Source organism: Bos indicus x Bos taurus, chromosome 24 (assembly GCF_003369695.1).
Source record: "Bos indicus x Bos taurus breed Angus x Brahman F1 hybrid chromosome 24, Bos_hybrid_MaternalHap_v2.0, whole genome shotgun sequence".
NCBI lineage: Eukaryota > Metazoa > Chordata > Mammalia > Artiodactyla > Bovidae > Bos > Bos indicus x Bos taurus.
The window spans coordinates 45,806,191-45,819,242 of record NC_040099.1 but is presented as its reverse complement, the minus strand read 5'-3'; the positions used below and the strand labels follow the sequence as shown (position 1 = coordinate 45,819,242).

The window sequence follows — 13,052 nt, the reverse complement described above, 5'->3', positions numbered from 1 at the left end:
AGATCAGATTGCTGACATTCATTGGATCATGGAGAAAGCAAAGGAGTCCAGAAAAACATCTATTTCTTCATTGACTATGCTAAAGCCTTTGTGTGGATTACAGCAAACTGTGGAAAATTCTTAAAGAGATGGAAAGAGAAACTTGTATGCAGGTCAAGAAGCAACAGTTAGAAGCAGACATGGAACAATGGACTGGTTCAAAATTGGGAAAGGAGTGCATCAAGGCTGTATATTGTCACCCTGCTAATTTAACTTATATACAGAGTACATCATGTGAAATGCTGGGCTGGGTGAATCACAAGCTGGAGTCAAGATTCCTGGGAGAAATATCAACAACTTCAGATATTAAACCTTAGATACTAAAGAGTCCCCTGATAAGGGTGAAAGAGGAGAGTAAAAAAGCTGTCTTAAAACTCAAGATTCAAAAAACTAAGATCATGGCATCCAGTCCCATCGCTTCATGGCAAATAGGTGGGGAAAAAGTAGAAACAGTGACAGATTTTATTTTCCTGGACTCCAAAATCACTGTGGACGGTGACTGCAGCCATGAAATTAAAAGATGCTTGCTCCTTCGAAGAAAAGCTGTAACAAACCTGCTGCTGCTGCTGCTAAGTCACTTCAGTCATGTCCGACACTGTGTGACCCCGGAGACGGCAGCCCACCGGGCTCCCCTGTCCCTGGGATTCTCCAGGCAAGAATGCTGGACAAACCTAGACAGCGTATTAAACCTAGACAGCGTATTAAAAAGCAGAGATGCCACTTTGCTGACAGAAGTCCGTATAGACAGAGCTCTGGTTTTTCCAGTAGTCATGTATGCCAAAGAAGTGATGTTTTTGAATTGTGGTGCTAGACAAGACTTGAGAGTCCCTTGGACAGCAAGGATATGAAATCAGTCAATCCTAAAGGAAATCAACCCTGAATATTTATTGGAAGGACTGATGCTGAAGCTGAAGCTCCAATACTGTGGCCACCTGATGTGAAGAGCCGGCTCATTGGGAAAGATTGAGGGCAGGAGGAGAAGGGAGAGACAGAGAATGAGATGGTTGGATAGCATCACCAACCCAATAAACATGAATTTGAGCAAACTTTGGAAGATAATGAAGGACAAGGAAGCCTGGAGTCCTGCAGTCCATGGGATTGCAAAAAGTGAGACATGACTTAGTGACTGAACAACAAAGGTCTTAGGTAGTCCAGTTTCCTAATCTTGATCAGCTTCGCTGGTCCCTTTAATCTTATTCCAGGTGGCTTTCTGGCTGCTCCTCCTCTGATTAATAACTCTTCTGTCCTTTGGAACTCAAGAAGGTCATGGTGACTGGATTCTTTTAAGAAATGGGGGACAAAAAGGCGTCCATGCCCGGGAGACCCACAGGGCTCTGCTTGGCATCAATTCTCCATTTTCTCTGATACTCCTTGATCCAGAGGAGCATAGAATCCCTACCATGGCATTGCTCTTTTTCACACTTTCAGCAGTACCAGGTCTCCTGCTTTGAAGGGATGTAAGGGAGTTTCCAGGCAAGGGGAGACCTGTGGAACACAAATGTATGCATAGTTGTTAACAGTTGTCCAGTCTGTTGAACATACTGTTTAATTTTACCTGCTGTGTTAGAAACATTTCTCTTTTTATTCTTAGGAGCTAAGAGTGGTCTCCTGTATGTAATTTCATAATGGCTCCATCCTATCCTGGTTCTAGGGATCACCAGTATACAGAGAGCAATTTGCAAGATCCTGTCTCATTTTAGATGAGTTTTCCAGCATAGCTTGGCAAAAGATTTCTTAATAATGTCCATAAGGTTTTTGTCATCTCTGATGTTGCTTTTTCAAACACTGTGGTCGGAAAGGCCTCTATTCAACCTTGATCCAGATGTGACCCTCTCAAATCTTAGCCAAAATCTTGTGGAAGGGTGGTGGGGGGGGAATTATTAGATCCTGGTAGAATCTGACATAGCTCAGAAATTTCAAGTTTGCAACAATACAGGGATAAATGCCTCTGAAATCACATCCACAGTGGTCAGCTAGTTTTGCCATATTTACTCCATTTTAACTTTCAAATGCGTTTCCCTCCTCAGTGTTAAAGTAGCTATCACTGTTAATGAATTTACTGCTTTTCTGGATATGGGAAAATGCAAGAATTTGGTTTCATAAACTCTTCTGAAGACATCTAAGTATCTAAAGGCCTATTCTGCCAGTTCTTCTCAGAGCACAGAGTACCTCATTTCTGATCTCCACTCTGAATTCCTTTCAGGGGGTGTTAAAGGTCAGTGGCTGCCATGGCATTGACTTAATCCTTGAAGAGGCAGATGGCAGTTTTCAATTGGCAGAACCCCTTCAAGTCATAAATTTGACCATGTTGTGAGGGCATTTCATGACCATTTTGTCCCATGGTGCTGGGAATGATATTCCCAAGTCTGGTGGAGATTTGGCCACTCAGTGTGCTGGACTAGGCCATAAAACAGTATCCAAGAAGTCTCTAGACCACTAACCCCCATGATCCAGGAAAATATCCCCTTTTATTGCTTTTTCCCATATCTAGAGTTCAACTATTACAATCATTGATCTCATATATGTGTGTGCTATATCGCCTCAGTCATATCTGATTCTTTGCAACCCTGTGGACTGTAACCCACCAGGTTCCTCTGTCCATGGGATTCTCCTGGCAAGAATATTGAAGTGGGTTGTCATGCCCTCTTCCAGGGGATCTTCTCAACCCAGGGATCAAACCTGTTTCTCTTATGTCTCCTGAATTAGCAGATGGGTTCTTTACCATGAGAGCCACCTGGGAAGCCCATATGGAATTATGCATCATTTTATCAGAGGCTAAGTCATATTTGGTAGTATAAGAAACAATTTTGTAAAACGGTCTATATACATCTATATATAAACAATATAGCTAAATTAATAAGGTCATAAGCAAGAATTTTAAGTCAAGAACTTCAATTAGATGTAGCCCCATATATCCTAGGTTGTTTGACTTAGTCTATTCTGTACCAGTCCTTTTCTTTAAGGGAAATTTTATGTTGGCATTGTCCGTAAGACACCCAGCCCAGTTTCCTCTGTTGCTAGGCTGATTATCCTTAACATGACTTGATTGTTTCCAACATAGAGGAGCCTTTAAATTTAAACCACCATAGTTTGGTGTTAACTAAATCCATCCCTTAACTGTGAGAGGTTTAGTTCCTTGGCTGAAATTCTGCCTGTTCTGTTGAGCTTGAGTAATGAAAATTCTCTTACCCTGGGTTTATGGCCAGGTCAGAGGAGGTGTTACTAATAGGCCAGGTGAGAGGATCCAGTCTGGTAATAACAGTAGTGGCCTGTACATGACTATAATCTTTTTTTTTTTTTCTTTTTAATAAATTTCAAGAGTCAACCAGTTAGAGCCTTGGAGTAGAGAATCCATCTAGGTAGCCTGAGAGTACTAGACACAGGTCATTGGCCACAAACCCAACAATTGAATTGATTTTAGAAACTAGCATAGCATCATGCCTATCATGGCTATGATAGAAAAACATTTGATTCACATGCAAAAGTCCAAGAAGTCAGGAAAACATTACAAATGGTTGTACAAGTCAGATTGGAGATCTTAGGAAAGCTGTCTACTTCTGATGTTGTCTTCTTCTCACCCTGGTGTGAGTGTAGTTTCTCCTCTGAGCAATATTTTAAGGGTGATTTTGAGGTCAGCTGTCCTCTCTTTAGGCCAGTGCATTGCAGGGGCCTTTTGTGAGTGGAAATTAATCCAGGAGTCAGTTCCCTTCAGATTCACTGTGCATGAGCTAGTTAAGAGTGGTTAGTAAGGGTCCTTCCATACAAGTTGGAAATTATCCTTTAAATTATGTATTTTTCAGTATGCATAATCCCCTGATTGTAGGTTGTGGGACATCTGATGTTCATCCAGAGATAGATTACTGAGGTAAGCTTCAGATACAAACTTAGAGTATCCTTTAATAATTCAATTAAACTTTACATTAATATAACATAATAGCAAGAAACTGTCTGGGAGGTGAGTCTTACATACCTCTGTTAACAAACTGCAATTTACCATTCATTGAAGCATCTTTTTCTTTCCAAAATTACCCTCATTTCTACCAAATATAATTAAATTAAGACTAATTAATTTGCAAAATATGTCTGGTCTCAAAAACTTGATCTGGTGATTTATGTAACTGATCATGTAGACATTTTGTCTTGTTAAAATTTTTATAAGGAGTCTCAGACTGACCTCTTAAAAGGTATCTCAGGGCTAAGAAAGTCATGCCAAGGATTTACCACAGATTTTGCCAGCCAGATCTAGGTGAATTCCTCCCTTTTCAAGATCCCCAAAATACCTTGAAATTTCTGTACCTGTTAGTGCAGTAGCCTTCCTAATTTATCTGATAAAGCTGCTGGGAACCAAAGAGTCTCCAGTCTCTGGAGAGAGCAGATACAGAGAAAAGATAAATGTTTCAATTCTGCTTATAAAGGTATAATTTACCAAATTGCTGTAAGTCATATTTAGTTTGAAGGGAAATTTCTCCTTACAGCTGGAAAACTGATTCAAATTAGTAATTTTTCAGATAGAAATCATAAAAAGTATAACTGTTACTGAGTCCAAGCTCATTCTGCTTGCCACACGACAGGCCAGTGAATCTGAGAGAGATGTTGAGGCAAGAAATACAACTTTATTCAGAAAGCCAGCAGATGAAGAAGATAGCAGACTAATGTCTCAAAATAACCATCTTGTCAGGGTCCGGGTGCCTGGTTCTTTTATAGGACAGAGTGGGAGAGGAGTTGAGGACGTGAAGACCATTATCTTGCACATATCTCCTGGAATGGCCAGTCATATGTGTGTGTGTGTTAATCTCCTCAGGTAGAGGGGCAGGGTTCTCTGAGGCAGGTCATTGTGTGTGGTTATAAAAACAAAGGTTAAAGTCAAAGAAATAGATACATCTTGAAGTCAGAATTGGCTCTTCCCTACAACATAACCTAACAAAGGCTAACAAAGTTTTGCTAAGAGAATGCACTGGTCATAGCAAACACCCTCTGCCAACACCACAAGAGACAACTCTACACATGGACATCACCAGATGGTCAACACCGAAATCTGTTTGATTACATTCTTTGCATCCAAAGATGGAGAAGCTCTACACAGTCAGCAAAAACAAGACCTGGAGTTGACTGTGGCTCAGATCATGACCTTATTGCCAAATTCAGAGTTAAATTGAAGAAAGTAGAGAAAACCTCTAGACCATTTGGGTATGACCTAAATCAAATTCCTTATGATTATGCAGTGGAAGTGACAAACAGATTCTAGGGATTAGAGCTGATAGATAGAGTGCCTGATGAACTGTGGATGGAGGTTTGGAACATTGTTCAGGAGGCAGTGATCAAGACCATCCCCAAGAAAAAGACATGCAAAGAGGCAAAATGAGAAAAGAAGAGAAAGTAAAGGCAAAGGAGAAAAGAAAAGATATACTCATCTGAATGCAGAGTTCCAGAGAAGAGCAAGGAGCGATAAGAAAGCCTTCTTCAGTGATCAATGCAAAGAAATAGAGGAAAACAATAGAATGGGAAAGACTATAGAGATCTTTCAAGAAAATTAGAGATACCAAGGAAACATTTCTTGCAAAGATGGGCACAATAAAGGACAGAAATGGTATGGACCTAACAGAAGCAGAAGATATTAAGAGGTGGCAAGGATACACACGAGAACTATACAAAAAAGGTCTTAATGTCCCGGATAACCATGAGGGGGTGATCACTCACCTAGAGCCAGACATCCTGAAGTGTGAAGTCAAGTGGGCCTTAGGAAGCATTACTACAAACAAAGCTAATGTCTATAGCTCTAAATGTCTATATTAATCATATTAATCAAACCAGCAAGCTTGAGCCACCTCCAATAGCAGATACTAATGGTGGCTCAGAGGGTAAAGCATCTGCCTACAGTGCGGGAGACCGGAGTTCGATCCCTGGGTGGGAAAGATCCCCTGGAGAAGGAAATGGCAACCCACTCCAGTATTCTTGCCTGGAGAGTCCCTTGGATGGAGGAGCCTGGTAGGCTACAGTCCACGGGATCACAGAGTTGGACACGACTGAGCAACTTCACTCACTCAATTCAGTACTGAGTATTTCTTGGATCATGGGTTCTAAAATTTATCTTGGCCAGTTTTCTGTGTATTTAGATTTAATTTGTAAGCATTTACTTTCAAGTAAGTTAAATATAGTTCATTTACAGGTTAGCTTTTACATAAATCTCAGTTTTTCTGCATGATTTTAAAAGGTTTTTTTCCCCCATTCCCTACTTATTTTTTTTCTCTCCTGAGGCCAGAGCACAGGGGAGAGAAATACCAATTCCTTTTCCTGGGGCCACAGTTGGAGCTCTCCCAGTTTTGTAAAAACACCCTGGGGTTGGGGAGGCTGCAGGATGGAGCAGAGCTCTGTGTAACAAGGCTAGTCCAAAAGGGAAAATCCCAACCAACAGTCTGCTGCAGGCAGGGCCTGAGGCAATAGGGAAGGGCTTCCTGGTATTATCCTATGTGAGCCCTGCTATTTACCAAGGAGGTCTCAGTTGGTCACTGTAAATAGTGACACATATGTATCAACAAACAATACCAAGTACTAATTTAATACTGATTTAATTAATACTAACTTAATTTAATATTAATTTAATATTTCCCAGTTTACATGAATCTGAAATCCATTTAAATTTCTCTTGTGCTTAGAATTGTTTGATTTTTAAGTATCTGCTTTTCTTTAAGCCAATTAAATATCCAGTTAATTTACAAATTAACCTCAGCAACAATATCCAAAGACAAAAACACATCTGAGACGTACATATATTCACACAGACACAATGAGAGATCTCATAGCTTTGTTTTCTAAACTTAGTCATGAATCAGGTATCACAATAGAAAACTCACTAGTTTATAAATGACAGTTGGAGTAAGAAAAAATTTTAAAGGATTCTTTTTTTTTTTTTTTTTAAATTCAGTTTCAGGAATTAGAGGTGGTCTAGGTAAGTGTCCCTGAGAGCCATGGTCTCAAGGCACAGGGAAGAGAAAGAAACTCATGTTCTCCTAGTAGGACTTACTCCTTCAGGGTCAGAATTCTGGGGGTGGGGGGAAAGTACTTTAACAAACTAGCTTTCTCTAATTGCACATGCAGAAATAGCAAATTTTGCAATTGGAAAACAAATTTTAACCAGTTGTGTCCAAAGTCTAAAGGATATTGTGGGCACACGGTCAAAAAGTCACTTTTCTTTGTCTGTGGTCATACCTAAAATTTAGACCAGGTAGTGGTCAAATTTGCCCTGATAGGCTGCAGTCCATGGGGTCGCTAGGTGTCTGACACGACTGAGTGACTTCACTTTCATGCGTTAGAGAAGGAAATGGCAACCCACTCCAGTGTTCTTGCCTGGAGAATCCCAGGGACGGGGGAGCCTGGTGGGCTGCCGTCTATGGGGTCACACGTTGGCTGATAAAATGTGTCATCAGGGATTGTCCCTCTGAGGAGATGGGGTCTTATTTTGATCAGTCCAGGCTTTTGGATTATAGGAGAAAGTCCTGGACATGTGGGAACCCTACTCCATTTTCTCATCCTGTGGTAATGAAGATCAAACTGTGAGAGACCTGTTTTTAGGCCATATTTCTTTGTCATTGGATCATAGATATAGGTCGACCAGTCATTTAAAATCTCCCAAGGAGCTCCCACCCAGGGTGGAACCTTAGAGGAAGTGCTGTCCATTTTAGCTCCAGCAGTTAGTACCAGATGTCTGCATGCTCAAACTAAAGTAACCAAGCCAAACCAAAACCTCACCAGCTGGCAGTCACATTTTAAATAGAGCAAACTGCAAAGAGATGCCCAGAAATCAAAAACCAAATGGCACAGGTGCCCCAAAAAGATGGCAGAGAGATGCCCAGAAGTCAGAAGCTTGACATCAATCTTTCTTTCCTTTATATTTTATTTGTTTCATTTTTGGCTGTGTTGGGTCTTAGTTGCGGCACACAGAATCTCACTTGCGTCATGCTGGATCTTTCCTTGTGGCTCATGAGCTTCTCTCTAGCTGTGACGTGGGTGCTCCAGAGCATGTGGGCTTAGTAGTTGTGGCGCTCAGACTTAGTTGGCCCATGGCATGTGGAATCCTACTTCCCCACGTAGGCATTGAACCTGTATCCCCTGCGTTGGAAGGTGGATTCTTCCAATGCAGTTCAGCCACTGCAGCACTAGGGAAGTCCCTGGGATATCCCCTTTTGAATATCCGGCCCTGCTCTGGCATCATGTGAAGGACTGAAGCTCATTCTTGGACCGTCTGCAGCCTCATAAACACAGCCTTTTTCTGACTATATTCTTCCTTGTTTTAAATTGTCAGCATCTGAACACTTTTAAGCAGTCATCTCTACTCCCATAAAAAGTTCAGTGTAAGGATTTGTTAAGACTCATGCATATAGAAAGTTAATAGCATGGAGAAAGCGAGGCGCTCACCCTTGAAGAGGCTGACTTGTAGCTGTCAGTTTTGGCTGCCCTTTTGGATGTGCTCAATTCTCGTCTTCACATGTTCTAATCTTTTCTCAAACAAAGAGGTCTGTTGTCTTTCCTAGGTCAAAACTTCTGATTTTTTTCTGAGCTTCTGTAGCTCTACGTGTATATGTTTGTGTGTGTGTGTGTGTAGAGATGTATCTCTCCTGTTCCAGTTTATTTTTTCTAGGGACTGAACTCTACTGGCCCTTGATCCCCAACCTTGGATAGGATTTAGGATCCCCTAAGACTTGAGAGACTTGATAGACTGTGTCTTTAAACCTAGCTGTTTCCACATTGTATGTACTATTTCATCTCCACTAGGTGTCTGACTTTCTTCTGTTTTCTTTCTTTCCTTCCTCTCTCTTCTTTCTTCTTTCCTTCTCTTACTTCCATGAGTATCTATTGGATACCTTTGAGGCGTCAGTCACCTATACCAAAAATATAAAAAGAAAAGTGATGCAGTCTCTGCCTTCAAGATTCTTACTGTCAAATGGGGGACTAAATAATTATTACATCTGGTGATAAAGACTGTGGGAGTGAAATGTGCAGGGTGCTGTTTCATATGCAGAGGTGGAGGAATGGTACCTGATTCAGACTGAGACTGGAGTGTGACCTTGAACTGAGCCCTAAAGGACAAATGGGAGTTTGTCAAGTTGAAAGGATAGCATGGTGATGTGGAGTGGCAGAAAGTTTTCAGCAGGAAGTCTTTGTTTGGAGAGATGTTGAAATAGCTGGAGTGGTTAAATAAGTGGATGAATTAAAAATATATAGAACAATTCATTAGTAGAATCAATAGGATTCTCTGGTTAGGATTGATATACTTGTAGGGTAGATAAGGTATACACGGACTTCCAAATATGTAGCTTGGGCAGCTAAAGATGCTCTTTACAAAACTGGAAGAGAAAGTGCCTGAGGGGCTTCAAGGAGAACTCATATTCAGGAATTGGTGGGGACGGGATATAAAGTTGTCTGTAGTTCAGGAGTGGGGCAGTAGGAGACGTGGGTGTAATGGTAATAGAGTATTTGGATTAAGAAGAGAACTCAGCATGGAATTCTGAAAAGGAACATTTAAGACATGGAGAAACAAGGCTGAGATTGTAGGGCCAGAGAAATAGGAAAAATACGTAAGTGATCATGGTGTCCTGAAATCTTTTGAGTGCAGAATTAACCCATTGTTAATTCTCAGTATTCTTCTCTAATTGTCAGCCTCTATCAACAGTAAATGTTTAGCGGGGCTGTTGAAATTACTTTTTCTAAGTGTGGTATATAATCAAAAAGTTTTGAGATTCCTTAGACTGTTAGAGTGTCCATTTTATTTATTTATTTGACTGCATTACTTGGCTTCTGGCATCTTAGTTCCTCGACCGGGGAGTGAACCCAGGCCCTTGGCAGTGAAAGCATAAGTCCTCACCACTGGACTGCCATGCCAGGGAATTCTCCAGAATGCCCATTTTAAATGTGATTCATCCTAATGCTTGGAGAACCTGGAATGGACCACCTCATGTTGAAACTTATGGATTCACTTTAGAGTTAAATATATAGTTTTATATGTGAATATATGATTCATCCCTGAAAGTTAAAGTCTTATGGTTCCGTTTTAGGACCTGTGGATGGAGTATTTGAACATGGAGCGCGTCCATTACGAGTTTCAGGAAACCGTTGGTCTGTGGACACAGGCCAAGCTTGAGTCCCATTCTGCACCCTGCAGTTCATCAGTTCAGCTGGACTTCACTGATCCTTTGTTGGGTGAGTTGTATGAGTGAGTGCAGACCGTTTGAATGAGTGAAGCAATGGGTGAATGAATGAGTGAGTGTGAATCAGAGCCATTAAGTGTTAACATTCATATAGTGTATCCCTCAGTGAGAACTGCTATTTATTTTTTAGGAATTCATTGTTAACTTGTCTACTACTTAGGGTTAGGTTACGCTATGAATGAGAGAAACTCCAAAAACAGTGAGGGCACAAATAAGATAGGGGCTTGTTTTGTTTATGTCAAAGAAGTCTGGAGGCAAGCAGTTCAGAGCAGTAGCTTTATGACCTGAAAGCCTTCAGGGACCCCTGCTCCCTCTGTCTTTCTGTCTCAGTGTTCTAACGTCAGACATCGCATGTGGTTCAAGACGGCTGCTTAGGCTGTCATTTTGCGTTCCATTCAGCGGGCAGGGAAGTCGCCCTCTTTTAAGGACTCTTTCAAGAAGCTCCCCATACACTTTCCAGTTACATCTCATTGGCCCAAACTGAGACACATGGCGTGCTACCGTCCATGGAGTTTCCCCAGAGTCTAGATTTTGCTGATTATACCTTTGTGGTATAATTTAACATTTTTTTTTTCTTTTGTCTCCTGTATTTCCTGTAAATCGATATTAGGAAAGTGATTAAGTAGTTTTTGATATGTGTTCTCCATGATGCTTTAAAAAGACATTTCAGTTAGCTTAGAACATTTGAAGTACAACCTAGAATTTAATTATTTGGGGTTTACAGTTTTAAAATTGAGCAGTCTGTCTTTTTCTTTCATAAACTCTTTTTCTGTGTATCTGAAACTCTTAACCATACAGATGGATCATATTCCCAGAGTTTCTAAATTAACTGTTTCTCACAATGCATTTTTCTAGAGAAACAGTTTTATAAATTGTTAGTTTTCTATTCTAGGCCACGAAAACTCATTTAACCTGCAAAGTTGATGACATACTTTATTAAAAAAAAGGAGAAAATAATATTTGGAGTCACTTAATCATTTAAATTACTGAATATATTTTTTAAATGTAGGATATATATAATTATTGAACAAAATATTGTAATATGTAGTGTAATAGAACACTGAGGTGATTGAGAGAAAGGTAAAAATAACTTCTTGATCCAACTCTGCCACTAACCAGCTGTGTGATCAGAAAAAAATACATCTCTTGGCTTTTAGTTCACTCATCTGTAAATGAAGGTGCAGAGCAATCTTACCTAAGATTAAAATTTTTCTCTCCAACATCTTTCTCCCTCCATTTTCCCTGAAATAAGAGGCTTTTTTTTTGGTTTGGATGATAAAAATTATATGAGCCCACTGGGAAAAATTAAACAGTTTAGGAAGGTATAGGGCAAAGTGTAAAAGTTGTCCTCAACCCAGCCATATCAGTTCTCATTTTTAGTCCTGAAAGTTTGTTAAATGAGAGGAAGAGTTATATTTATAGATCTGGAAGCTGTTGAATATGTGTCTGTTCATGCCCTCCCATCCGTTGTGTTTTCACTTTGCCTTAACCCTGCCCTAAAAGGCTGATTGTTTTTCCAAAGGTAAGCTAGTAATTTATCAAGCCCTTAATTTGTTCTAAGCACTGTCTTTGTATGCATTAACTCAGTCTTCCCAACAACCCTGTGAGGGTTATCTCCGTTGAGCCGGCAAGGAGCCTGAGGTGTTAGAGTAGTTATGTAACTTGCCCAAGTGACAAAGCTGGGGCTTTGAAGAGCAGGCTTCAGAGACCCTGCTCTTCACCATTTACCTTATTTTATTTCTGGCAATCAGAACAGGTTGCAGTTCTAAATAAAAGTAAGACCTAGATTTGTAAACAGTAAGTTTCAGGTTTTTCTCAGGTGAGAGCAGATTAGGTAATGATTATATCAAATGATTGAACTTGTGATTGTGATTATAGGAAAAATTTCAGTAGCATGTCATAGTTTATTGTATACTTGTGACACCAACTTCTTTTTCTCAAATTTGTCGGCTTCATAACTTTGTCAGTTGTGGTCCAGAGTTGTGATTATAGTTAAATATGGTCTGAATTTTTGTTTCTTTTATTTTGTATTTAAAGTGTCATTCTTGATTTTTCTTTCATAGTAAGTTATATCAGGATGGGAAGAGATCCTCTCCACCTCCCCACTCCCATTTTCCTTTAGAATTATGAGCTAATGTTGCTTGAAAGAAATTTGAACATAGGAATCTTAGCCAGTGGTGAATATCCCGCCTTATTACATTCTGTGCATAGATTGGTAGTTCTAGTGGAAAAACCCCAGCTATAAGGGACAGTCCTGACCTTGACCTGTTTGGAATGTTAGGTTCCATTTGTTTGGATTACAAACAATACAAGTTTTCTTATGCCAAGTAAAGTCATGGCTATTAAATTTTCTTTAATTTTTCTTAACAAGAATAGAAAATTGAATGCTATATCTGGAATGAAATCGGAAGTTCAGAGTAGTCCCTTAAGTACTTTGTTGACTTACTGACTTGAAATTCCCTTGACCTTTCCTGGCCTCTATTATATTACATGGCAGCATTTTTCTTCTCTTCATGAGCGATGTGGTATGTGGATAGTGTAGTGAAGAAAAAGGTAGGGAAGATAGGAATTTATTAGACACCTACTGTGTTTCAACTCTCTACTGAGTACAGAAATGTAAACATTTAAGTTGGATTGATCAGTATGAGACCATGTGCAATCTAGTGCAAAGTTGCATGATGCAGATTTACCTTGATTTACCTTTATTTTTCTTGTGTGGTGCCTGACTTCTTATTTGGACTCATAAATCAGTTTTTGAGTGAATGAATGAATGACTATTTAGTGAAAGTCGTTCAGTTGTGTCCGACTGTT

General features: G+C 40.0%; 1 protein-coding gene across 2 annotated transcripts in view; it reads left to right on the top strand.

Moving 5' to 3' along the window:
* The window catches only part of EPG5 (ectopic P-granules autophagy protein 5 homolog), a 131,990-nt gene that overhangs the window by 58,315 nt on the left and 60,623 nt on the right, over window positions 1-13,052 (top strand). For both annotated transcript variants that reach the window (XM_027526312.1, XM_027526311.1), the window contains exon 25: window positions 10,089-10,233. In XM_027526312.1, the coding sequence (XP_027382113.1) occupies window positions 10,089-10,233 (145 nt within the window). The remainder of the gene's footprint in view (window positions 1-10,088; window positions 10,234-13,052) is intronic.